Below are 26,221 nucleotides of genomic sequence, written 5' to 3' on the forward strand. Positions count from 1 at the left end.
GCTTTTAGTTTTATTAATCTTTATTATTGTTTATTTCATTTCTTTTTCATTTCTTTCTGCTTGGGTCTTTATGATTTCTTTTCCTTCTACTAGTTTTGGAGGTTTTTTTGTTCTTATTTTTTCAGTTGTTTTAGGTGTAAAGTTAGGTTGTCTATTCGATGTTTTCTTGTTTCTCAAGGTAGGATTGTATTGCTATAAACTTCCCTCTTAGGACTGCTTTTGCTGCATCCCACAGGTTTTGAGTTGTCATGTTTTCATTGTCATTTGTTTCTAGAAATGTTTTTAGTTCCCTTTTGATTTCTTCAGTAACCTGCTGGTTATTTAGAAACATATTATTTAATATCCATGTATTTGTGTTTCTTAAGGTTGTTTTTTTTTTCTTGTAATTGATATCTAGTCTCATAGCATTGTGGTCAGAGAAGATGCTTGATACAATTTCAATTTTCTTAAATTTACTGAGGTTTGATTTGTGACCCAAGATGTGGTCTATCCTGGAGAATATTCCATGTGCACTTTAGAAGAAGGTTTATTCTTCTACTTTTGGACGAAGTGTCCTGAAGATATCAATGAGATCCATCTCATCTAATGTATTATTTAAGACTTGTGTTTCCTTATTAATTATCTGTTTTGATGATTTCTTCAATGGTGTGAGTGGGGTGTTAAAGTCTCCTATTATTATTGTGTTACTGTCAATTGCCCCCTTTATGTCTGTTAGTGTTTGTATTATGTATTGAGGTGCTCCTATATTGGGTGCATAGATATTTACAATTGTTATGTCTTCCTCTTGGATTGATCCCTTGATTATTATGTAGTGTCCTTCCTTATCTCTTGTAATCTTCTTTATTTTAAGGTCTATTTTGTCTGATATGAGGATTGCTACTCTAGCTTTCTTTTGCTTCCTATTTTCATGGAATATATTTTTCCATCCTCTTACTTTCAGTCTATATGTGTCTTTAGGTCTGAAGTGGGTTTCTTGTAGACAGCATATATATAGGTCTTATTTTTGTATCCATTCAGCCAGTCTGTGCCTTTTAGTTGGAGCATTTAATCCATTTACATTTAAAGTAATTATTGATATATATGTTCCTATTGCCATTTTCTTAATTGTTTGGGGTTGATTTTGTAGATCTTTTTTTTTCTTTCTTGTATTTCTTGATTATATAAGTCCCTTTAACATTTGTTGTAAAACTGGTTTGGTGGTACTGAATTCTCTAAATGTTTGCTTGTCTGAAAAGTTTTTGATTTCTCCATCAATTTTGAATGAGATCCTTGCCAGGTACAGTAATCTTGGTTATAGATTTTTCCCTTTCAGTACTTTAAATATATCCTGCCATTCCCTTCTGGCCTGCAGAGTTTCTGCTGAAAGCTCAGCTGTAAAATGTATGGGTTTCCCTTGTATGTTACTTGTTGCTTTTCCCTTGCTACTTTTAATATTCTTTCTTTGTGCTTAATCTTTGTTAGTTTGATTAGTATGTGTCTTGGTGTGTTTCTCCTTGGGTTTATCCTGTATGGGACTCTTTGTGCCTCTTGGCACAAATAGATTGACTATTTCATTTTCCATGTTAGGGAAATTTTCAACTATAATCTCTTCAAAGAATTTCTCATACCCTTTCTTCTTCTCTTCTTCTTCTGGGACCCCTATAATTTGAATGTTGGTGTGTTTGATATTGTCCCAGAGGTCTCTGAGAATATCCTCTATTCTTTTCATTCTTTTTACTTTATTCTGCTCTTCAGAAGTTATTTCCACCATTTTATCTTCCAGCTCACTGATTCATTCTTCTGCTTCAGATATTCTGCTACTGGTTCCTTCTAGAGTATTTTTAATTTCAGTAATGGTGTTGTTTGTCTCTGTATGTTTATTCCTTAATTCTTCTAGGTCTTTGTTAATTGATTCTTGCATTTTCTCCATTTTATTTTCAAGATTTTTGATCATCTTTACTATCATTATTCTGAATTTTTTTCAGGTAGTTTGCCTATTTCCTCTTCATTTATTTGGACTTCTGTGTTTCTAGGTTGTTCGTTCATTTGTGTAGTATTTCTCTGCCTTCTCATTCCTTATAAAACTTATTGTGTTTGAGGTCTCCTTTTCCCAGGCTTCAAGGTTGAATTCTTTCTTCCTTTTGGTTTCTGCCTTCCTAAGGTTGGTCCAGTGGTTTGTGTAAGCTTTGTGTAGGGTGAGATTAGTGCTGAGTTTTTGTTTGTTTGTTTGTGTGTTTGTTTTTCCTCTGATGGGCAAGGCTGAGTGAGGTGCTAATCCTGTCTGCTATGATTGGGTTTGTATTTTTGTTTTGTTTGTTGTTTAGATGAGGTGTCCTGCACAGGGTGGTACTGGTGTTTGGGTGATGCCGGGTCTTGTATTCAAGTGGTTTCCTTTGTGTGAGTTCTCACTATTTGATACTCCCTGGGGTTTGTTCTCTGGTAGTCTAAGGTGTTGGAGTCAGTGGTCCCACTCCAAAGGCTCAGGGCTTGATCTCTGAAGTCCCCTGTGCTTGAGTTTCCTCAGTAGTCAAGAAGGAGTAGTGACAACATCTACTCTGAAGGCATGCTGTGCCACTTCTGCAGACCCTTTTACTGGCACCAGGATCTGTGTCCTCCGGCTGAAGTCATCCCTTAAGTCAGCCTCCTTGATGAATAGCCCTCTCTCTTGTATGATCCTCTGGTGATTTGAAGATTTTGAAATCCAGTGGGACCTGTGTGGTCGTCCTGGGTCCCAAAACCTTTCTTCACACTCTTTTGATGCCACCCTACATGCATGCAAGATAGTGGCCACCACAGCTCCATCCAGATCATGCCCCAGGCACTCTAGTGTGTCTCTGTGTAGCTAGACCAAGTCTTTGCCCAGAACCTGGTTCAGGCTGTGGTGCAGAGTGAGTGGGGCTTGGGTACTTCCCCTTTGGGGTTGGGAAGTGCCATGAAGTCCTCTTTGCCCTGATTTTTGGCAAGCCAGCATGTGTGTACTCCTCATTCCAGCTCTACTATCATCTCAGTGGATTTCTGAGCAGGAAAGGAAGTTTGTCTCATGCACACAGGACCCCAGGACTGTGATGCCCAGGTTGGGCTTAACTTAATGCTCCCCAGGGAAAGAGTCTACCCACACAGATGTTTTATTTCATTACAGATTCCTCCCAGGGGCACAGGTCCTGACCTGATGCCCCCTTTTTTTTTTCCATCCCAGCTGATTATGTGGAGATCCTTCTTGCAGCTTTGGTTGTATAGACATTTTCCTGCCAGTTTCCAGTTAGTTTTCCATGAGAATTATTCCACATGTGGATATATTTTTTAATATGTTTGCTGTGGGGGGTGAACTCCATCTTCTCCTATTCTGCCATCTTGATTCCCCTCCCCTGAATTATATTCCTAATAGATCTTTTTTCCCCCCTTAGGTACCTCTTCAGAAGACTATCAGAAATGCCACAGAAAAGTGTAAGGACTAACATTTTTTAAAGTTGTTGTGTTTTTAATGCTTTTTGTTCTCATAGTTATATAGCAAGTATGATTATTAGCCCAGAAATTCAGGTGTTTGTTTATTCGGTATTTGTTGAGGACTCACTATATGCCACGACTGTTCTGATTACCAGAGTATATTTTCTATCTATCCATCTGTCTGTCTGTCTATCTGTCTAACTATATAATTGTTGTAACAAAATTAATTAAAAACAAAATTTCTGCCTTAATTGAGTCCACATTCTAGTTGGAGGATATTAACAATAAACTAATAAGCAAGTAAATTTATACCATGCTATATGGTAATAAATGCTATGGAGAAAAATAAAGCAAGATAGGGGACTACAGAGTATTAGGGTAGAGATTTGCTCTTTTAAGTATTGTGGTCAGAGACTCACCATTGAAAAGGTAGTATTTGAACAGAGACATAAGAAGTAGATAGACCAAGCTGTGTGATTCATTGAAAAAAAAGAACATTCCAGGTAGAGGGACTAGCTGGAGCCATACCCAAGGCAGGAAGGCTTGGGCTCCTGGTGTGAAGTGAGGAGGAGTAGTGAGTTAGGAGATAAGTGAGAGAATCAAGATGCCAGATCATATAAAGCATTTTAGGCAAGTATAAGTGAATTTTAAGGCTGTTGAATGGTTTAGAAGGATGATGTGATATGGCTTATGTTTTGAAAGAATCATCCTAGCTGCTGTGTTGAGAACAGATTATGATAAGGCAAAGAATTAGGGAAATTATAGTTAGGAGAATACTGCCCTAACTGGGCAAGAAATATTGGACTATGGACCAGAGTGGCAAGAGAAGAGATAGTGAGAGGTCAGAGTTTGGATGTATTTTCAAAGCAGGGCTAACAGAATCCATTGAAGGGCTGAATAATGAAGTATGAAACTATTCCTGAGGATGGTCGTGCCTCATGATTTACCTGAGACAGTCCCAGTATGTACCTGCTATTGTGACATAATCTTTAATATAGCTGACTTTTACTCTCAGAAAGGTCCCAGTTTGGACAAATCATCACTGTAAATATAGATGTATAGGCCAAAGAGGGGGAGAAGTGAAGTTGGGTCTTGAGAGTGTCTGGGACCCATGAGTTGTCTCTGAATTTTTACCAATTTGTGCTGCAGGTTTCAAGACTAGTTCTATACCTGGGCTGGACTCTACTGATAAATTCATTGATGAACTTACAGCCTTATTTTGGGCCTGAAGTTCTCCATTGATGATTCTTCCTCACTGTAGCTTTCATTACCACCCTAAGCCCCTTAAGTCTCATTGAAGTTCTCCACCAAGACTTTGACTTCATTTTCTTTCTGCAACCTTCATGGTAAACTCTCCTAGACACAATAGCCCTCTGCCAGGTATTTTGGTTTTGAATTTGACCACCTTCTCTGCATTGCTTTTGGTTTGTGAAACCTTTTGAACTAGCAAGATGTTAAATGTACTTTCATGTAGTCTTAGAGTTTGGAACGTGACCAATAGATGAGAACAAAATAAAATGACAATTACTCTATCCCCCATTCTGTATAGAACCATGTATGTCAAACTTGTAATAGATGAGATCAAAACCTCATTCTTTCATCATTAGCTCATCACCAACCTCCAAGTTATTTAAAAAAAAGAATAAGAATGCACTGAGAGGATGAAATGATCGAGAATGTTTATGTTGATGTTTGGCAGAAACCAACACAATTGTATAAAACAGTTATCCTTCAATTAAAAATGAATAAAATTTTAAAAAATGTTTATTTCTTTGATAAGAGTTGTTGGTGTCATATGCAAGGAGAGAGAGAAACTTCTCCCTCACTACAACCCAAGAGAAGAAGCCCCCAGAGAACCATTTGGAAAGTTCAACATGTATTCTCTGGAATTTGGTTTCTGACTCACATCTGGAAAGGTTCAAAGCAAGAAGGTCAGTTAGATGCTGTGGAGTGGCTAATAAAGAGGATGCTAGATATACTTTCAGAGTCTTGCACAGCAAGGATTTGTGCATATTGCCCAAATGTCAGACATAGATCCCACAGAAGGGATCATCTTGAAAGGTACCATGTCCAGTATGACTTCTTGGAAAAGACAAAATAAACTTGACTAAAAGAGGTTGGAGGGACTTCCATGGTGGTCCAGTGGTAAGACTTCAAGCTCCTAATGCAGGGGGTCTGGGTTCAATCCCTGGTCAGAGACCTAGATCCATACACTGCAACCAAGAGTTCACATGCTGCAACTAAAGATCCTGCATGCTGCAGTTAAGACCTAGTGCAGCCAAACAAGTAAAAAATTTAAAAACACAATGAAAAATATATTAAAAAAAAACAAGGCTGGAAATAGTATCATCAAATGCAAAATCTGAGAACATCATAAAGAGCAGCAAGTGAGAGCATCCTAGGGATAGGGAAATCTTATCTTGAACCCTTCAAAATATAATACTTCAGGTTTGAAAGAGTCAGCATTTGGCTATCTGCCATGCCCAAAGGGCACCAAGGACATGTTATAATAGTATCAATTAAGATCAGGATAGACCTTTCCTATTTTTTCCTACAATTCCTTCCTGCTGCTCCAATGCCAGAGAATCCTAAAGAGTAGTTAGCAAATGGGGGAGGGAAAATAACAAGAAATAGAAGGGGGGGGAAAAAAAACTATAGTTGCTTTCCTCACTTCAGGAGTCTAACTCAGAGCTAGGTTGAGAAAAGGAAGAGGTTTAAATTAAATAATGAGTTTGGTGTTGTGATATTATGTATTTTAGTTGCTCAGTCGTGTCCGACTCTTTGCAACCCATGAACCATAGCCTGCCAGGCCCCTGTCCGTGGAATTCTCCAGGCAAGAATACTGGAGTGGATTGCCATTTCCTTCTCCAGGGGATCTTCCCAACCCAGGGACTGAACCTCAGTCTCCTGCATTGCTGGCAGATCCTTTACCATCTGAGCCACCAGGGAAACATTGAAACTGTTAATCTTGCTTTAATACTTAAGTCTCAGGTAAGGATGTGCTCATTTGTCTTTGCTTTGCAGCCAAGTTCTGTGATTTACAGTTATCACAAACCTGGCACAGGAGCTTCTGCTTGTTACCCCAGTGCAGTTCTGGAAATCCAGAACAGTTTCCCTGAGCAATCTTCCTGAGAAGCCTGTAGAAGTTGACATTGTCCGCTTTTAGCCACTAGATGGTGATAGAGCAGAATCCAGGTTTTCTTGTGACATATTCTGAAGACATCCAGCAGGTTAAAGAGGCAAAAGTAATGAGGAATGTTTTATGCTGTTAATACGAGTAGACAGGCTGAACGGTAGGTAGGCAGTGAGAGGAAGTTCTCTGTGTGGGCATGGGTAAGACACCCTCTCTTCAGCAGGCATCAGCATAATAGTGCAGTGCTTCTCAAGCTACTTGTGCTAAAAGGCTGGGTTTTTATTTTCAGACTGTTTCAGTGCCTCTAGTTTTGAAGAAGACTAATAGTGGAGTTTTTATTACCTAAAAGTGTGTGTTTATTACCAGAGAGTACCTACCACAAAAACAGTAGAATACACATGAAATTTCATTTGGGGGCAAAAAAGTACTATTTTTGACAGGATGAATTTATTGTATTTGTATATTGTAGTTGTATTGTGTTGTATTTGTTTCTTTTTTTTCTATTTTTATAATTGAAGTATAGTTGACTTACAATGTGTTAATTTCTGCTGTGCAACAAAGTTATTGGGTTATACATACATATTCTTTTTTAAGCATTATTTTCCTTTATGGTTTGTCATAGGATATTGAATACATTAATAGTTCTCTATTCTATACAGTATATTCTCTATGCAGTTGTTTATTCATTCCATATATAAAAGCGTACATCTGCTAACCTCTACCTCCCACTCTATCCCTCCTGTAACTCCTTCCTGCTTGGCAATCACCAGTCTGTTCTCTATGTCTCTGATTCCGCTATTTAATAGATAGGTTCGTTTGTGTCATATTTTAGATTCCATATATAAGTTGTATGGTAATCTCTGGTTGTGTTCCTGTTGCTGCAAATGGCATTACTTTATCCTTTTTTATGGTTGAGTAGTGTTTTATATATATACTCCACTGTATACATGCACCACATCTTCTCTATCCGTTCAGCTGTTGATGGACATTTAGGTTGTTTCTGTGTCTTGGTTATTGTGAATACTGCTGCTATGAACACAGGGGTATATGCATCTTTGAATTATAGTTTTCAGTTCAGTTCAGTTGCTCAGTCGTGTCCAGCCTTTTGTGACTCCATGAATTGCATTATAGTTTTAAATTTGTCTTTTTGACAGGATGAATTTAAATGGGAAATATGAAGGAGTAAAATTCTTTTTGCTTACTGAGTTCAACTTTTCATTAAAGCAGTAATAGGAATTTAAAAATAATCTTTTCACATTTAGTTTTCAAGTCCACTGGGGACTCAGAAACCCCACTTTGGTGATCAAAGGCTGAGCTTTGGTCTTTTTGTGTTCTTATAATAACTAATCCTCTTTCACACATTTGATTGGGGGCAGTCTCATTTACGAAAGTATAAAATAGAAAAAGAATATTAATTTTTTAAAGTATTATCTCTCATGTTACATGAGATCCTTACCAGAAGAATGCTAGAAGGCAAGACTGCTATTCTTTTTGCATAAATGAGATGATCATGACTCAAAACAGGTTAAGTAACTTTCCCAAGGCCACTCAAATGTAAGTAGCAGACCTGAGCTTTAAATCGAGATCTGTCTGATTCTAAATGCTGGAGAGGGTGTGGAGAAAAGGGAACCCTCTTACACTGTTGGTGGGAATGCAAACTAGTACAGCCACTATAGAAAACAGTGTGGAGATTCCTTAAAAAACTGGAAATAGAACTGCCATACGACCCAAGCAATCCTACTGCTGGGCATACACACCAAGGAAACCAGAATTGAAAGAGACACATGTACCCCAATGTTCATCACAGCACTGTTTACAATAGCCAGGACATGGAAACAAACTAGATGTCCATCAGCAGACGAATGGATAAGAAAACTGTGGTACATATACAGAATGGAATATTACTCAGCCATTAAAAAAGAATTCATTTGAATCAGTTCTAATGAGGTAGATGAAACTGGAGCCTATTATACAGAGTTAAGTAAGTCAAAAAGAAAAACACCAATAGAGTACATTAACGCATATATATGGAATTTAAAAAGATGATAACGATGACCCTATATGCAAGATAGCAAAAGAGACACGAGATAAAGAACAGACTTTTGGACTCTGTGGAAGAAGGTGAAGGTGGGATGATTTGAAAGAATAGCTTTGAAACATGTATATTACCATATGTGAAACAGATCGCCAGTCCAGGTTCGATGCATGAGACAGGGTGCTCAGGGCCAGTGCACTGGGACAACCCTGAGGGATGGGATGGGGAGGGGAGTGGAAGGGGAGTTCAGGATGGGGGGCACACGTGTATACCCGTGGCTGATTTGTGTTGATATATGGCAAAAGCCACTACAATATTGTAAAGTAATTAGCCTCCAATTAAATTAATTAATTTTAAAAAATAAATACTATGCTTTGTACCTGTTGTCTCACACTGATGGATGCACATATTGCCTTTTCAAAAAACTATTAGTTCATATAGATATATTAACATTTTTCTAACATTAACATTTCTAATATTAACATTTTTTCTACAGGATAATTGATTGCATAGGAATGTCCTTATTTTAAGTATTAAGTATATTAAGTATTATTTGATGATTCTCAAAAGGTACTGAAAGAGTAAAAGAATTCCATTAATTTGTTCTTATTCTAGCATGACGATGTTAGCAGACCAAAATATTTCTTCAGAACTAAAGGCAGAATCAGGTAATTAATAATGAAATTTGAACCAGATTCATATTCAGAATCATGTAATTAATAATGTAACTAATCATTTTTATAATCCTCTATTTCTTTATTTTTGTCACAGTATGGTATATGTTAAGAAAACTGGTAGCCCAGGAAATTGAGTGCTTTTTAGTGTGTGGTTGTATTTAAGAAATGAAGATGTGTGAGGCTAGGTCTTAACTATCCCCACAGTACCTATCATTAATTCATTTAATAAACATCTACTGAGTATTCTATACTAGGCATTACTGATATATACCAACAGGGAGTGATATATTTTTCCTGTCCTTGTAAATTTCAATTATAGGAGAAGAAGGTAATCAGTTAACAGATACATTGAAGTTATGTGTGATGATTGAAAAATAAAAGAAACAACAAAATGCCTTGCATTTTTTGGCCCTTTATTATGCAGTTTATTATTAGAATAAACTTAGCAAGACATTTACAACCTTATTAACATCTGCTTCATTTCAGATTTCTATTTTCTTTATTTCCTGCAGTAAGTTTTAGAGCATTTGTTTAGGGATAAATTTAAAGAATTGCTTGCTTTGTTCCTGATGCATATAAAAGTCTGTATGAGCTGGAAAAAAAAATAATTTTTGGTGTTATCTTTACTTTAAGCAGTTATGTAATGAGCATTTAGAAAATGCTAGGTATTAAGAAGTTATGGTTATAAAAATGATTAAGGTGGTTTCCATCCTAAGGGAAATGAATCTGGTCATAAAAACTAAACTTGTAAAAGCACACGTCCTTGAAAAGAGTAGAAACTACTACCCTGGAGGATGAGCATTAGAAGAAAGATTTGTTTTATAGATCAAAGATTAAGGAGCTTGTGAACAGGAGAAGAAAGGTTCAGTTCAGTTCAGTTCAATCTCTCAGTCATGTCCGACTCTTTGCAACCCCATGAATCGCAGCACGCCAGGCCTCCCTGTCCATCACCATCTCCCAGAGTTCACTCAGACTCACGTCCATCGAGTCAGTGATGCCATCCAGCCATCTCATCCTCTGTCGTCCCCTTCTCCTCATGCCCCCAATCCCTCCCAGCATCAGAGTCTTTTCCAATGAGTCAACTCTTTGCATAAGGTGGCCAAAGTACTGGAGTTTCAGCTTCAGCATCATTCCTTCCAAAGAAATCCCAGGGCTGATCTCCTTCAGAATGGACTGGTTGGATCTCCTTGCAGTCCAAGGGACTCTCAAGAGTCTTCTCCAACACCACAGTTCAAAAGCATCAATTCTTTGGCGCTCAGCTTTGTTTATAGTCCGACTCTCATATCCATACATGACCACTGGAAAAACCATAGCCTTGACTAGACGGACCTTTGTTGGCAAAGTAATGTCTCTGCTTTTTAGTATGCTGTCTGCTGCTGCTGCTGCTAAGTCGCTTCAGTCGTGTCCAACTCTGCGCGACCCCATAGACGGCAGCTCACCAGGCTTCCCCGTCCCTGGGATTCTCCAGGCAAAAACACTGGAGTGGGTTGCCATTGCCTTCTCCAATGCATGAAAGTGAAAAGTGAAAGTGAAGTCGCTCAGTCGTGTCTGACTCTTTGTGACCCCATGGAATGCAGCCTACCAGGCTCCTCCATCCATGGGATTTTCCAGGCAAGAGTACTGGAGTAGGGTGCCATTGCCTTCTCCGAATATGCTATCTAGGTTGGTCATAACTTTCCTCCCAAGTAGTAAGCGTCTTTTAATTTCATCGCTGCAATCACCATCTGCAGTGATTTTGGAGCCCAGAAAAATAAAGTCAGCCACTGTTTCCACTATTTCCCCATCTATATGCCATGAAGTGATGGGACCGGATGCCATGATCTTAGTTTTCTGAATGTTGAGCTTTAAGCCAACTTTTTCACTCTCCTCTTTCACTTTCATCAAGAGGCTCTTTAGTTTTTCTTCCCTTTCTGCCATAAGGGTGGTGTCATCTGCATATCTGCATCTGCATATCCTTCAACTAAAAAATAAAATTTTTTAAAATAAAGAAGCCTGCTGCTGCTGCTGCTGCTAAGTCACTTCAGTCATGTCCGACTCTGTGCAACCCCATAGACGGCAGCCCACCAGGCTCCCTTGTCCCTGGGATTCTCCAGGCAAGAATACTGGAGTGGGTTGCCATTTCCTTCTCCAATGCGTGAAAGTGAAAAGTAAAAGGGATGTCACTCAGTTGTGTCCAACGCTCAGTGACCCCATGGACTGCAGCCCACCAGGCTCCTCCACCCATGGGATTTTCCAGGCAAGGGTACTGGAGTGGGGTGCCATTGCCTTCTCTGAAAGAAGCCTGAGTATGAGTATGTTTTAAATGCTAGTAAAAAAGTTATAGTAGAGAGAGAATGGAAGTGGAAGGATAATTAAGAATTCAAGTTACATTCAACTTTTTCTACTAAATTGAAAGATAAATCTTTTATATAGAGTTTATTTATTCCTGTGAAACCTGGAGGTTTTGAGGTAAAGATATTTTAAAGAATTCTTTCTCCTGTCAGATTGTTCAAGTTAGGTTGTTCTAAAACTATTACAAAATCAGTCATTAAAATCAATTTTTTTTTCAAATTTGAGTTCTATTTTCTGTACTTTAGATGTAACAACAGGTTAAATAATTAACACTAATGTATATTTTTGTTATTGATAATGCATCTTGTGGAGTTTTACTTGCTGAGAAAAATTACTCTTCGACCCCTGGGGAAAAAAAAGAAAAAGTAAGTATTGAAGCAGAATAACCTTATAAACCATAAATTTTCTTAATATAGAAAATACTTTTTTCTTTTAGACAATACTTTATATGAATTATTTTTCAGCTATTTAAACCAATAATTGAAAACATTTTTAGAGTTTATCATATTACATTATTGTTGCATGCATATATACTCTATAAATTTAATGAAAGAGGATTAAAATGTACAATTTTTCCAATTTCTTTTTGGATAATTGGATATCTGTTAGTAATTTAAAGTGACAATAATACATTTGCTTTGTAGTCAAAACATAGTAACAATGTTCTATGTTAAGGAATTATAAATCAGTACATTAGGCCTGGAATCTAGTGGTCTTCGGGGAGGAATTCGAACTTGACTTTGTATATAGCAGTAGCTACTATTGGAGTGGCTACTCAATGTAAGCATTATTCTAAGCATTTTTTGTTAATTATATGTTTTTATAGCATTCCTGTTATGTAAGGTTTTCATTTATATTTTAGCTATTTTATAGCTGAGGAAAATGAGGTTTAAGTGTTAACCAATATGCTTGAGGAATTTATGGCAAGTCTTCCTTGATCTGAAGCCTATACTTTTTTCACTCTACCATACTGTCATTGTATAACTGGGGAGCAGATTGAAAGAGGGCAAGACTGTCAGCAAGAAGATTCATTACAAAGATTTTTGGTGGGAGATTGTGGTAGCTTTAACTAGGATGTTTTGTAGGACATATGAAAAAATGTGCATGGATTCAAGATATTTTGCCTGTAGAGTTCATGGATTGGATATAGAGGCAGAAAGAGTGAGTGGTGTCAAGAAAGACTTCTAGGTTTGTGTCTTAAGCAGTTTTGATGGATAAAGGGGCTATATAATGTGATAGGAGAAGCATGAGGTCTGAATGCACATGAAGATGAAAATGTTGGAAGCACCACTGGCTGCAAGTTTGCAGGTCAGAAAAATAAAAGAGGAGTGTACAATATTACAGATATTTTAGAATGTATAGTATTGGATGAAATCACTTGGGAAAGAGTATCTAGAGAGTAAGGAAGAGAAAGGTATCCAGGATCAATTCTTGGAAAATTCTACAGCCAGATGGAAAAGAAAGAGTGGACAGAGAGGAGGGGAAAATAAACAGTGTATGGTTTCGTAGAAGATAAGGGAGGAGGACTTTTGCTCCTAAAAGGGAGAGTGGCCAGTTTTGCCGAACGCTGCTTGCAGGTCGTGTTATAAAGAATTTTGGAAAATTGGAGGACTTCCAGTTTCTGATCTAACACGAAAGGAATTTAGAAATCATTGCTCTGTCCTAGCAAGTAGAAACCTGAACAAACTGAAAAATCAGCAACGCTTTATAGATCTGTCAAAGAAGTAAGGTCGCATGGTAAACTGCTACACCAGATCATGGAAAGACAGACAGGTGGATACAGAGAATATTGACTTACCAGAGCAGAAACACATGAACAGAAACCTCCCTGAGAACCAGTGCTGGGGTGGGAAAACCAAAAATGTCGTTGATGAATTTCTGAGGCTCATTGTGGACAACTCAAGAGGAACCCATTCATCACAGGAACCTCCACACTTCTGTGAGTTTTACCTGCAGAAACTGTACCAGATCCTCATAATGAGTATCAGTGAAGAATACCCTCATGGTTCTGGTAGTGGGAAGGGAAAAGAAACCATTTTGAAATACCTCAACCATTTTGAAATATTCTGTTTTTCTTAACAAAGCCTGCTCTCAAGAGAAGGTGTTTAAGATCCTAACTTGCTGGGGTTTTAGAAGGCAAGGGCAACCCACTCCAGTACTCTTGTCTGGAAAATCCCATGGATGCAGGAGCCTGGGGGGCTGCAGTCCATGGGGTCGCTAAGAGTTGGACATGACTGAGCGACTTCACTTTCACTTTTCACTTTCATGCATTGGAGAAGGAAATGACAACCCACTCCAGTGTTCTTGCCTGGAGAATCCCAGGGACGGGGGAGCCTGGTGGGCTGCCGTCTCATGGGGTCACACAGAGTCGGACATGACTGAAGCAGCTTAGCAGCAGTAACCTACCTGGGGAAGGGAAATACCTGATTCCAGCCAGCTCTGCCCTTCCAGTGGAGAAAGGAAATTACCCAGTTCTAGCTCCCTCTAGCCTTCCACATCGGGGAATGGAAGTACCCAACTACTACAGGATGGTCCTTTCTAGCCATCCTGCCTCAATTTGCAGGGAGGGGAACTAAGAAGGACTGGTGATGTTCACAGTCCAGGGGCATAGGCTCAATAAAATACTGACTTAATCATAGAATTGTAGAAGGCTTCCCCTCTCCCCCCACAATTTATCAGTGCATTATGAAAGACTATTCACCGCAGTTGTTATTACCCAGTACAACATGTCTACCTTTTAGCAAAAATTGCAAGCCATACTAAAGGCCAGAAATTACTGTTTAAAGAGACTGAATAAGCATTGGAACCAGAGTCAGATATTACAGTACTGTTAGAATTATAACCAATTTGAATTATATTTCAAACCAGAAATATAAAATAATTGTAATTAATATGCTAAGGCAGTTACAGGAAAAAGTAGACAACATGCAATATAAGCAGAGAGATGGAAATTCTAAGAATAATCAGAAAAGGAATGCTTGAGATCAAAAATACTATAGCAGAAATGAAGAATGCTTTACCTATTTTAAGAAAGTTTTATCTGTAAACTTTGAAGTTAGAGAATTATAGATAGAAATACATATCCCATTTTAATTATAACACACATCCATATAACAATAAAAACAGGACATCTGAGAAGTGATACAAATGTTTTTAAAGCACTGTGAAATGTGTCTTAGGATTCTGAATTTGTTTCAGCCTGAAAAAGATCCTAAACCTAGAGATACAAATTTTCAAACAACGTTAAACTCTCGTCATCTAAAAATCAAGGTTCCATCATCTCACCAGAGGTCTGTTGTAGAAAGCAGTGCAGGTAAATCAGTTGCTAAAGTTCTGCTGCCTCAGCCTCTCAAACCTGCATTGGTAAGCACTGTTCTTTTATTAGCTGGTTCTTGAAAAGATTGTAAAATGAAAATGTACTTATTAGAAAGATTTAGATGTACATAACTTCTTAGCAAAGCTAGGAAAAATTGCAGAGAATCTATATACTTACAGCTATATACAGGCAGATATGTTTTAAATGGACTGACAGTTGACAATTGGTTTGCTTGAGACCACTGGGAAAGATTATTCAGCAGAATTAAGAGTTCAAGTGCCATATTGGAGGGGGTAATATTGGAGAAAGAAGAGCAGGGAGGAAGGAAGATTGGGGTGAAATAGCCTTAGTCTTCAATGCAGAGCTGACAAAAGCTCTCCCAGTGGGGAGGTCTGGAGCATAGATTGTCCATTACAGGAATCTTACATTGGGCTGCTATGTTCAAATGTTGGCTGAGGCTTGCCCAAGAAGGTAATGGCTTCAACCTAAAAGCTGAAGCAGATTCTAAAGCTGTTGCAGCTGGGAGCTATCAGGTAACCGTGCTCCTTCAGTGGAGCAGCATGTATCATATGTAACATTTGCATGACAGTTCCTAGGGTAGAATAATCCCTGTTGTTCAGATGAACATATTGAAAGATTATATAGCTAACAAATTAGAGAGCTAACAGATTTAGTGTGCTAGGTAAATGTACCTATAAATTTTTTGATAAAAGTTTCCTAATAAATATTCTAAATTATGTCTTGAACAACTAGTTTAAGAGATTTCTAAGCCAGAAGAGTGAAAGGAAGAAAAGATGAAAGAAAAAAAGAAACCTAACACAACTTCCCTATGATGTTCAAATTTTATGAGTTTGGGTTCCAGGCTTCTCAGCATATACTGACACCTATTCAAAGAGGTTTATCATTTGTACCACTTGGAGTTTTTTTGAAGTTGTTTAACCCAGCTCAAGTCAAACAGTTCTTTAATTACCTGTCTAGTGGTTTAAAATTGAGTTAGTAGATTAAAATGCTATTACTGTGACACATTATGATCTAGTATAAAATTATAAAATTTTGTGTTTACTGTATTATTTCTTTCTGCTGTTCAATTCTCTGTTTCACAAAATACTGATAGAACGCACATTCCAGTACTTCTGATAAGAAAAGCAGAGGCCTGTTAACAAGTACTCCATCTTCGCAAACACCTGGTTTAGTGGTAAGTGTTATTATCATTTAGCACTTGTAGTATCTGTTTTCTGGCTCTCTGTTCTCTTTTTCTATTTCTCCTAGACTAGGGGAATATTGCACATAGTAATGTCTGTATTTTCTGTTGCATAAACATATTTTCACTGGAAGTACTCTATATACTGTTATACATGAAAGAAATTTTTTATTCTTTAAAAAATTTTTTTACTGTGGAAAAAATACATAACATAAAATTTACCCTTGTAATCATTTTTAAATGTACAGTTCAAGTACATTCACATTGTTGTAACCATCATCCATACTCAGAAATTTTTCATCTTGTAAAACTGAAATTTCATACCCATTGAATAGTGAATTGCCCATTCCTTCCTCCTCCAGTTCCTTGTAACCACCATTCTACTTTTTGTCTCTATGAATTTGACTGTTCTAGGCATTTCATATAAATGAACCATATGGTATTTGTCTTTTTTGTGACTGACTTATTTCACTCAACATAATGTCTTCACGGTTCGTCAATGTTGAAGAATATGTCAGGACTTATGTCCTTATTTAAGGCTGAATAATATTCCATTGTATGAATGTACCACATTTTGTTTATCCATTCTTCTGTTGTTGGACATTTGGTTGCATCCATCTTTTGGCTATTGTAAATAATGTTGCTATGGACATGGGTATACAAATATCTCTTTGTGGCCCTGTTTTGAATTCATTTGGTATATTATTCAAAGCAAAATTGCTGATCCTTTGTTAACTCTCATTGTAGCTTTTTGAGGAACAACCATACTTTTTTCCATGTCAGCTGCACTATTTTACATTCCCACCAATTTACAAGGGTTCCAATTTCTCTACATCCTTGTTCACACTTATTATTTTCTGTGTGTGTGTGTGTTTTTAAAATAACAGGTGTAAGATGGTATCTCCTTGTGGTTTCGATTTGTATTTCTCTAATGGCTAATGATGCTGAGCATCTTTTCACATGCTTATTGGTCATTTTATATCTTCTTTTGAGAAATGTCGGTTCAAGTCCTTTGTTCATTTTTAAAATCAGGTTGTTAATTTTTTTGTTGTTGAGTTGTAAGAGTTCTTTATATATTCTAGATATGAACCCCTTATCAGATATATGGTTTACAAATATTTACTCTCATTCTGTGGGTTACCTTTTCATTCTGTTGATAGTACCCTTTGATGCACAAAAGTTTTAAATTTTTTAAAATTTAATTTTTAAATTAATTTATTTAATTTAATTGGAGGCTAATTACTTTACAATATTGTGGTGGTTTTGCCATACATTGACATGTAGTCCAGTTTATCTTTTGTTCTTGTTTTTGTTGTCTGTGCTTTTGTGACATATCGAAGAAGTCATTATTAAATGCAATATCATGAAGTTTTCTCCCTGTATTTTCTTCTAAGAATCTATAATTTGCCTCTTACCCAGCCAGGGTTCTTCTGAGGTTCAACTGAACAGCAGGTATACAGCTTGCAAGTAGAGCAAGATCAGGTGTGCCTCTTCAGTGCAAGCAGTCCTCACAGGAGCTCATATAGTAGCTTGCACAGCAGTCTGGAGAGAGCTCAGATACAAGGAGATGAGATTCAGTATGTTTTATAATAACACCTAGATGTAGCTTCCAGGGTCCCCACAAGGGACATGCCTAATTACAAGAGTCAGGGAAGCCCATAATGTGTGTTTTCTAGCATTTTTTAAATTTACATTGTATGTATAATTCCTCAAAATTAGATATCATTTTTACCCTAAGCAGTGTTGCCTAGTAATATAGTTGACATTTTTACCTTTATCAGATTCTTAGTGGAACAGAGCTGGAGAGTTAACCAAAGATCACTTTTGCAAGATGGGAAAACGGTATTCTGTGAACACTCTGCTCACAGTCTTTCTAGTATTCTAAAGATTAATATTTTTCCTAGAAAATGACTTTCTTTTTTTATTCATTTTTGTTTTATCTTTTGGGTTAATATATATATATATATATATATATATATATATATATGAGAAATGTGTTTAAAAATGATTTTTCCCCTACAAAACTAATTAATTGACTATTTTGTAAATACCAACATCTTTTTAAAATTGAGCCATAATTCACATTTTTAAAAATTCACCTTGCTGAAGTATGAATTCAGTGACTTTTAGTGTACTCATAAGCTTGTGCAACCACTACTACAATCTAATTAAAGAACATTTTTCATCACCCCCTTAGCAGTCACTTATCATTCCTCCTATCTCATCCTCCAGCTTCTGGAAGTTACTAATCTACTTTCTATCTCTTTAAAGTTTGCTTATTGTGGCCGTTCCATATACATTGTATCATACAGTATGTGGCTTTTTGTGTCTAACTGCTTTCACTTACCATAATATTTTTAAGATTTATCCATGTTACAGCATTTATCAGTATTTTGTTTATTTATGGCTGAATAACGTCTCATATTAAGGATATACCACATTTTATTTACTAATTCATCAGTTTATGGGTATTTGAATGAATAGCAGTGCTATGAGTGTTCATGGACAAGTCTGTGTGTGGATATATGTTTTCAGTTTTCTTGGGTGTATATCACCCCAGTCAATTTAGAACATTTTTATCACCACACACACAAAAAAACCCATTCCTTTTAACCATTGCCATTATCACTTTATTCCTCCATCCCACTATCTGGTCCCAAGCAACCACTAATCCACTTTTTATCCCAATAGATTTCCTAGATATTTATTCACATTTACGTGAATAAAATCATATGTAGCCTTTTGTGACTAACGTCTTTTAGTTTAGCATATTTTCAAGGTTAGTATATACCAGTACTTCTTTCCTTTTTGTGGCCTAATAATAGTATTCATGACCACTTGAGTTGTTTCTGCCTTTGAGCTATTATTAATAATGAGGAGCTACAAACATTCAGATACAACTTTTGTGTGGATGTGCGTTTTCATTTCTCTTGAGCATATAGCTAGACGTAAAATTGCAGAGTTATATGGTGACTCTGTGGTTAATAATTAGAGGATTGATAGGCTGTTTTCCAAAGTGGTTGAACAATTTTACATTCCCAGCAGCAGTATGAGTGTCTTGATTGTCTGTATTCTTACCAACACTTACCATCATCCATCTTTTGGCCATGTGAAGTAGTATATCATTGTGATTTTGCAGTAGAGCTTATTGGCCTTATGTATATCTTCTTTGGAGAAATGTCTACTCAGATCCTCTTCATTTAAAGTTAGGCTATTAGTCTTTTTATTGTTGAGTTGTAAGTGTTATTTATATGTTCCAGATACTAGACCCTTATCAGATAAATAATTTTCAAATGTTTTCTCCCATTTTGTAGGTAAATATTTAGTGTCTTTTAATAAATAAAAATACTTTTGAGAGCGCTTAGTGGCTTGACATTTTAAGGTCTACATTTTTTTTCTTTTTTTTATTGAATGAGTCTATTTGCCCTTTGGTTCATTCCATAGCTTGCTGCCACCAAATGGGTCATTTAGATTCCCCTCAATTCCAAGTTGCCATTCCTTGGCTGGCTTCCCTGAAAGGAGGCCAGTTGACTCAGGGCTTCTAAGGATTTTCATTTTCTAGGGTCTCACTTTCAGGTGACCTTTTTAACACTGTTTCAAAATACACATTGATAGGCCTGAAGTTGTTCTGTCTCCCTACGAGGAAGAGGAGCTGGGCAAGGGCAGATGCCCCCAGTCCCCACCCAGCCAGTTGATAATTCATTCTGGGCACACATACATGTGGTATAGCCTAGGTTCAGGCCAGGTTACTGTAGTCAGATCTGGCGCCTCAACATGACAGAGCTTCTTGAAATCCAAAACTAAGGAGTATGGGTCGTGACTTTGGCTTTAAATATTTTGATTTTGATGTAGAAATATGTGGCAAGTTGAGAAACCTGATAATGATATGGGTATGGCGCTCTGGAACAAGGTAGAGATTTTAAAAATCTCTAGTGTACAGTGGTAGGCAAAAAGAAGGCAAAGGCAGAACACTGGGGAAGGCTAACAGTTAAGGGAAGATCAGGGAAATTAGTCCATGAGGTGTAGTTGCTGGGTAGGTGAATTTCATTTAGTGGGCACTTCAGTTCAGTCACTCAGTCATGTCCGACTCTTTGTGACCCCATGAACTGTAGCATGCCAGGCCTCCCTTTCCATCACCAACTCCCAGAGTTTACCCAAACTCATGCCCATTGAGTCGGTGATGCCATCTAACCATCTCATCCTCTGTTGTCCCCTTCTCCTCCTGCCCCCAATCCCTCCCAAAATCAGTCTTTTCAAATGAGTCAGCTCTTTGTATCAGGTGGCAAAAATACTGGAGTTTCAGCTTCAACATCAGTCCTTCCGATGAACACCCAGGACCAATTTCCCTTAAGATGGCCTGGTTGGATCTCCTTGCAGTCCAAGGGACTCTCAAGAGTCTTCTCCAACACCACAGTTCAAAAATATCAATTCTTCTGCTCTCAGCCCTCTTTATAGTCCAACTCTCACATCCATACATGACTACTGGAAAAACCATAGCCTTGACTAGACGGACCTTTGTTGACAAATGTCTCTGCTTTTTAATATGCTGTCTAGGTTGGTCATCAGAGAAGGCAATGGCACCCCACTCCAGTACTCTTGCCGGGAAAATCCCATGGATGGAGAAGCCTGGTGGGCTACAGTCCATGGGGTCGCTAAGAGTCAGACAGGACTGAACGACTTCACTTTCACTTTTCACTTTCATGCATTGGAGAAGGAAATGGCAACCCACTCCAGTGTTCTTGCCTGGAGAGTCCCAGGGATGGGGGAGCCTGGTGGGCTGCCATCTATGGGGCTACACGGAGTCAGACACGACTGAAGCAACTTAGCAGCAGCAGGTTGGTCATAAATTTCCTTCCAAGGAGTAAGCGTCTTTTAATTTCATGGCTGCAATCACCATCTGCAGTGATTTTGGAGCCCCCCAAAATAAAGTCTGTTACTATTTCCACTGTTTTCCCATCTATTTGCCATGAAGTGATGGGACCACTTAATATGTATAAATTAAATGATACTTTAGCAAATGAAAATTCTTATTTAAAAATAATTTTAAAGCTAAAGAGCCTTGTACTATTCTTTATAGATTTATTTGTTCCCAGTTAAACATGCATCTTTTGAAGAGGTATTTCTAAATATCAGCAATTATATTAATTCAGATAAAATTATTCATATGTCAAGCTCACAAGAAAATCATTCAATTGAGAGAGTAGTTCAACTTTTCTTTGGTTACTTAAAAATGATTGTTTTGCAGTATTGTACTTCTACAAGAGTAATGTATTCTTTTATAGATTGATTTGTCCTCAGTGCAAAAAGCATCTTTTGAAGAACTATTTCCAAATGTCAGCAATTATGTTAATTCAGATGAAATTGTTCCTGTGTCAACTTTGCAAGACAGTTCTTCAAATGAGGTAGTAGTTTCAAATTTTCCTTCACTTACTAAAAGAAATAATTACTTTTATATTGGATACTTTGTATATGAGATACTTTAAGAGATCTGTAACTCAGTTGAGGCTAACATCATCTACATGTGGAGTCAGCTATCAGATATCATTCCAAATAAAGGATATTAGGCTGTCACTTTGCATCATCAAGACCTAGGAATATAAAAAACCCAGATGAAATAGTATTATCCTACTTGGATCCAAAACTCAGTATGTCTGTACATAGAAATTGTTGACATCAACTTAGTTGTGTTAGCAAGAATATATGGAAGTACTAATAAAATGCATAACTCTTAAGAGCCATGGCAGGGGGGGTGGGGGGATGGGAGTAAAGACAGAGGATGACTGGAAAAAGAGAGGAGAACAGAAGCGGGGGGAGAGAGAGAAAGAGACAGAGAAAAGGGAGAGAGGGCAGACAAGAGAGAGAAAGAATAAGACAAGAAAAGGGCAGAGAGATAAAGAAATAAAAATGCAGAACTTAGGAATGGGTGGTAGTTTATTGTAGCTAGACCCCAGTGTGACCCTAAGGTGAAGATGGGGATGCAGATGGTGAGGAAAAAGCTAGAGATGAGATTGTAGAGATAAGTAGAGGCCAACATCAAAGATGGTCTTATAATCCTTGTTAAGGAATTTGGATTTTTCTGGAGGGGGTGCTGGTAAGAGTTTGTAAACAGGAGATATGAATGTTCTAGTATAAAGTTTATTTTGGCTCCCAGGGTGGAGAAAGGCTGAGACTAGAGGCAACTCGAGGGATAATCTTCCAGAGAAAGGAAGAGAAAGAAAGAATATAGGATAAGAGGCTTAAGGATATTTAAAAGGGTTTAAAATAGGAGTTTAGGGGAATGGAAGAACTAGGGAAACCCAAAATTATAGCCCATTGCGGAGAGCCTTGTTGAGACTGGGAACTGTTACTTAAAAAAAAAAGATTCTTTGTTGAGCCATGATATAATTGACATACAATGAGCTACAAATATTTAAAGTGTGCAATTTAAATTTCTTACATATATGAGCACCCTTGAAACCATCAGCACAATCAAGATAGTGAAAATACTCATCACCAAAAGTTGACATTGGTATGGTGGTGGTTTAGTCATTAAGTCATATCTGACTCTTGTGACCCATAGATGGTAGCCCACCAGATTCCTCTGTTCATGGGATTTCCCGGGAAAGAATACTGGAGTGGGTTGCCATTTCTTTCTCCAGGGGATCTTCCCAACCCAGGGATTGAATCTGGGTCCCCTGTATTGCAGGTGGTCTCCTATATTGCATGTGTTTTCTTTACCACCTGAGCCACCAGGAAAGCCTGGTATTGATATACACAATCATATTTACAAAGCAGAAATAGAGACACAGACATAGAGAACAAGCCTATGGATACCAAGGGGAAAAGAGGGGAATGGGGTGAATTGGGAATTTAGGATTGACATACATATATTAGTGATGCCATGTATAAAATAGATAACTAATGAGAACCTTCTGTATAGCCCAGGGAACTCTACTCAATGCTGTATGGTGACCTAAATGGGAAGAAAATCCAAAAAATGGAATATATCTATATATATATCTGATTCACTTTGCTGTACAGTAGACACTAACACAATATTATAAAGTGACTATACTCTAATAAAAGTAAAAAAAAAAAGTTTTCCTGTGTATAAGTATCTTTGAAACCACCACCACAATCAAGATAGTGAAAATATTCATCACCAGAAGTTTCCTCCTATAATATTACAATTTCTTTCTTCATGCCCCGCAAACAACTACTTATCTAGTTACTGTCATAACAGATTGGATTTTGGAGTCCTTCAAGAAAGAGAGAGTTGTTTCTTTTTTAGTCTGACTTCTTTCACTCAGCATAGCTATTTTGAGATTCAGCCATATTGTTGAGTATATCAATCAGTTTCAGTTCAGTTGCTCAGTCGTGTCTGACTCTTTGTGACCCCATGGACTGCAGCACGCCAGGCATCCCTGTCCATCACCAACTCCCAGTGTTTACTCAAACTCATATTCATTGAGTCAGTGATGCCATTCAACCATCTCATCCCCTGCTGTCCCCTTCTCCTCCCATCCTCAATCGTTCCCAGCATCAGGGTCTTTTCCAATGAGTCAGTTCTTCACATCAGGTGACCAAAGGATTGGAGTTTCAGCTTCAGCATCAGTCCTTCCAATGAATATTCAGCAATGATTTCCTTTTGGATAGACTGGTTGGGTCTCCTTGCTGTCCAGACTCTCAACAGTCTTCTCCAATACCACAGTTCAAAAGAATCAGTTCTTTGGCGCTCAGCTTTCTTTATAGTCCAACTCTCACATCCATACATGACTATGGGAAAAACCATAGCCTTGACTAGATGGACCTTTGTTGGCAAAGTAATGTCTCTGCTTTTTAATATGCTGTATAGGTTGGTCATAACTTTTTTCCAAGGAGCAAGTGTCTTTTAATTTCATGGCTGCAGTCACCATCTGAAGTGATTGTGGACCCCAAATAATAAAGTCACTGTTTCCACTGTTTCCCCATCAATTTGCCATGAAGTGATGGGACCAGATGCCATGATCTGAGTTTTCTGAATGTTGAGTTTTAAGCCAACTTTTTCACTCTTCTCTTTCACTTTCATCAAGAGGCTCTTTAGTTTTTCTTCCCTTTCTGCCATAAGGGTGGTGTCATCTGCATATCTGAGGTTATTGATGTTTCTCCCGGCAATCTTGATTCCAGCTTGTGCTTCATCCAGTCCAGCATTTCTCATGATGTACTCTGCATATGAGTTAAAGAAGCAGAGTGACAGTATACAACCTTTACGTACTTCTTTCCCATTTTGGAACCAGTCTGTTGTTCCATGTCCAGTTCTAACTGTTGCTTCTTGACCTGCATACAGTTCTCAGGAAGCAGGTCAGGTGATCAGGTATCCATTTCTTGAAGGATTTTCCATATTTTGTTGTGTATCAGTTTGTTGTGTTTGAGTGTATCAATAGTTTGTTCCTTTTTATTGCTAAGTAATATTTCATTGCATGGTATACCATAATTTATTTACCCATTCATCTATTTATGGACATTTATATTATTTAGCTGCTTGGAACATTTCAGTGAAGTATTTGTATTAACAAAGAATCTCTCCATAATCAAACTTTAGTGAGGCTATCCTGAGCTCTCTTCTAAACTAGGCCTTGACCTTGGGCTTCCATGTCCATCCTTGAATATGATTTTAGCAAGAATTCTGCTCACCAGTTTACAGAAAGTCCTCCACCTCTGATATCTGATCATTCTGGCTGCCTTTAGCATGCTGGCATGTTAAGTCTAAATCAGTTCCTGGACCTAGTTTCAATGAGTGTATTGATGGGGAGGGTTTTCCTTCACTTAACAAACAAGCAAATTCCGGGCACCAGCTGGGTATCCTAGAAAGTGAAAGTGAAAGTCGCTCAGTCTTGTCTGACTCTTTGTGGCCCCTTGGGCTATACAGTCCATGGAATTCTCCAGGCCAGAATACTGGAGTGGGTAGCCTTTCCCTTCTCCAGGGCATCTTCCCAACCCAGGGATTGAACCCAAGTCTCCTACATTGCAGGTGGATGAAATTCAACCCAATTCTGACACTACCCAGAGACAGCAACAGATTCCACAGGTAAAGGGCTCTGTCCTACAGGAACACCTTATACTTCAGACACCAATTGCAAGCCCAGGTTATTACCTGTGTTTCTGACAGGCTGGCTACAAATTGGAGGTTCCATTACCTGTCTCCTGAGACTTCAGACTCCAGTCACAAGTCCTTTACTTCTAACTTACTGGCTGTAAATCAGAAGTTCTCACAACTCTCTCCTTGGGTTTGATTAATTTTCTATAGTGGCTCATTGAACTCAGAAAAACATTTTACTCACCAAATTACTGTTTTATTATAAAAGGATATGATTCAGGAACAGCCAGATAGATGAGGTGCATAGAGCAAAGTATGGTGGACGGGTGCAGAGGGTCCATGCTTTCTCTTGGAGTGCCATTCTCCCCAATCTCACCAAGATGCTCTTTGAACCCTGTCCTTTTGGAATTTTATGGAGACTTCATTACATAGGCATGATTGATTAAATCAATGGTCATTGGTGATTCATTCAACCTCTAGCTACTCTCTCCTCCCTTATGAGAAGATGTTATGGTATGGGCCTGAAAGTCCTAATCCTCTAATTACATAGTTGGTTTCCCTCACAACCAGCCGCTATCCTAGCTATAGTTCAAAAGTCACTTTATTAATGTAACAAAAGACACCTCATTTCTCTTATCACCTAGGGAATTTCAGCTCTATGCCAGAAATGGGGGCAAAGATCAAATATATATTTCCTATCATAAATCATAGTATCTTAGATAAGTTTAACAAGAATCTCCTTACCCTTGATGTCTCTCCTCTTAGCAGTTTTCCCATCCTCTGATGCTTTCACTGTTCATTGGCTTTAAATCCCCAGCTATCTTTGCTGTATTTGGAATTGGACACAACCTCTCTCTGCTATTGCAATACCACTATTGCAAGTTTTGAATAAAACTTTCCTTATTGTTTTAGCAAGTGTTATAATACACATTCTTTTACAGTATAGGTGTATATTTTCTTTCCTCTTGGATAAATACCTAAAAATGGAAATTGCCAAGCTGTTTTCCAAGTAGTTATACCATCTTACATTTCTACTAGCAGTGTTTTTTT

At 37.8% G+C, this 26,221-nt stretch overlaps 1 protein-coding gene across 5 annotated transcripts in view; it reads left to right on the forward strand.

Moving 5' to 3' along the window:
- MEIKIN (meiotic kinetochore factor) overlaps positions 1-26,221 on the forward strand; it is a 135,570-nt gene that overhangs the window by 51,302 nt on the left and 58,047 nt on the right. For 2 of the 5 annotated variants that reach the window (XM_086410429.1, XM_086410431.1), the window contains 6 exons: positions 3,384-3,423; positions 9,207-9,259; positions 11,912-11,964; positions 14,798-14,962; positions 16,030-16,110; positions 21,399-21,518. In XM_086410429.1, coding sequence (XP_086266555.1) covers positions 3,384-3,423; positions 9,207-9,259; positions 11,912-11,964; positions 14,798-14,962; positions 16,030-16,110; positions 21,399-21,518 — 512 coding nt within the window. Of the gene's footprint in view, positions 1-3,383; positions 3,424-4,572; positions 4,691-9,206; positions 9,260-11,911; positions 11,965-14,797; positions 14,963-16,029; positions 16,111-21,398; positions 21,519-26,221 lie in introns of those variants that run through there. The other 3 variants (XM_086410430.1, XM_086410434.1, XM_086410432.1) reach the window with 3 other exon arrangements.

Source organism: Bos grunniens, chromosome 7 (assembly GCF_055505025.1).
Source record: "Bos grunniens cultivar Pamir isolate PY7600 chromosome 7, Bosgru_T2T1.0, whole genome shotgun sequence".
NCBI lineage: Eukaryota > Metazoa > Chordata > Mammalia > Artiodactyla > Bovidae > Bos > Bos grunniens.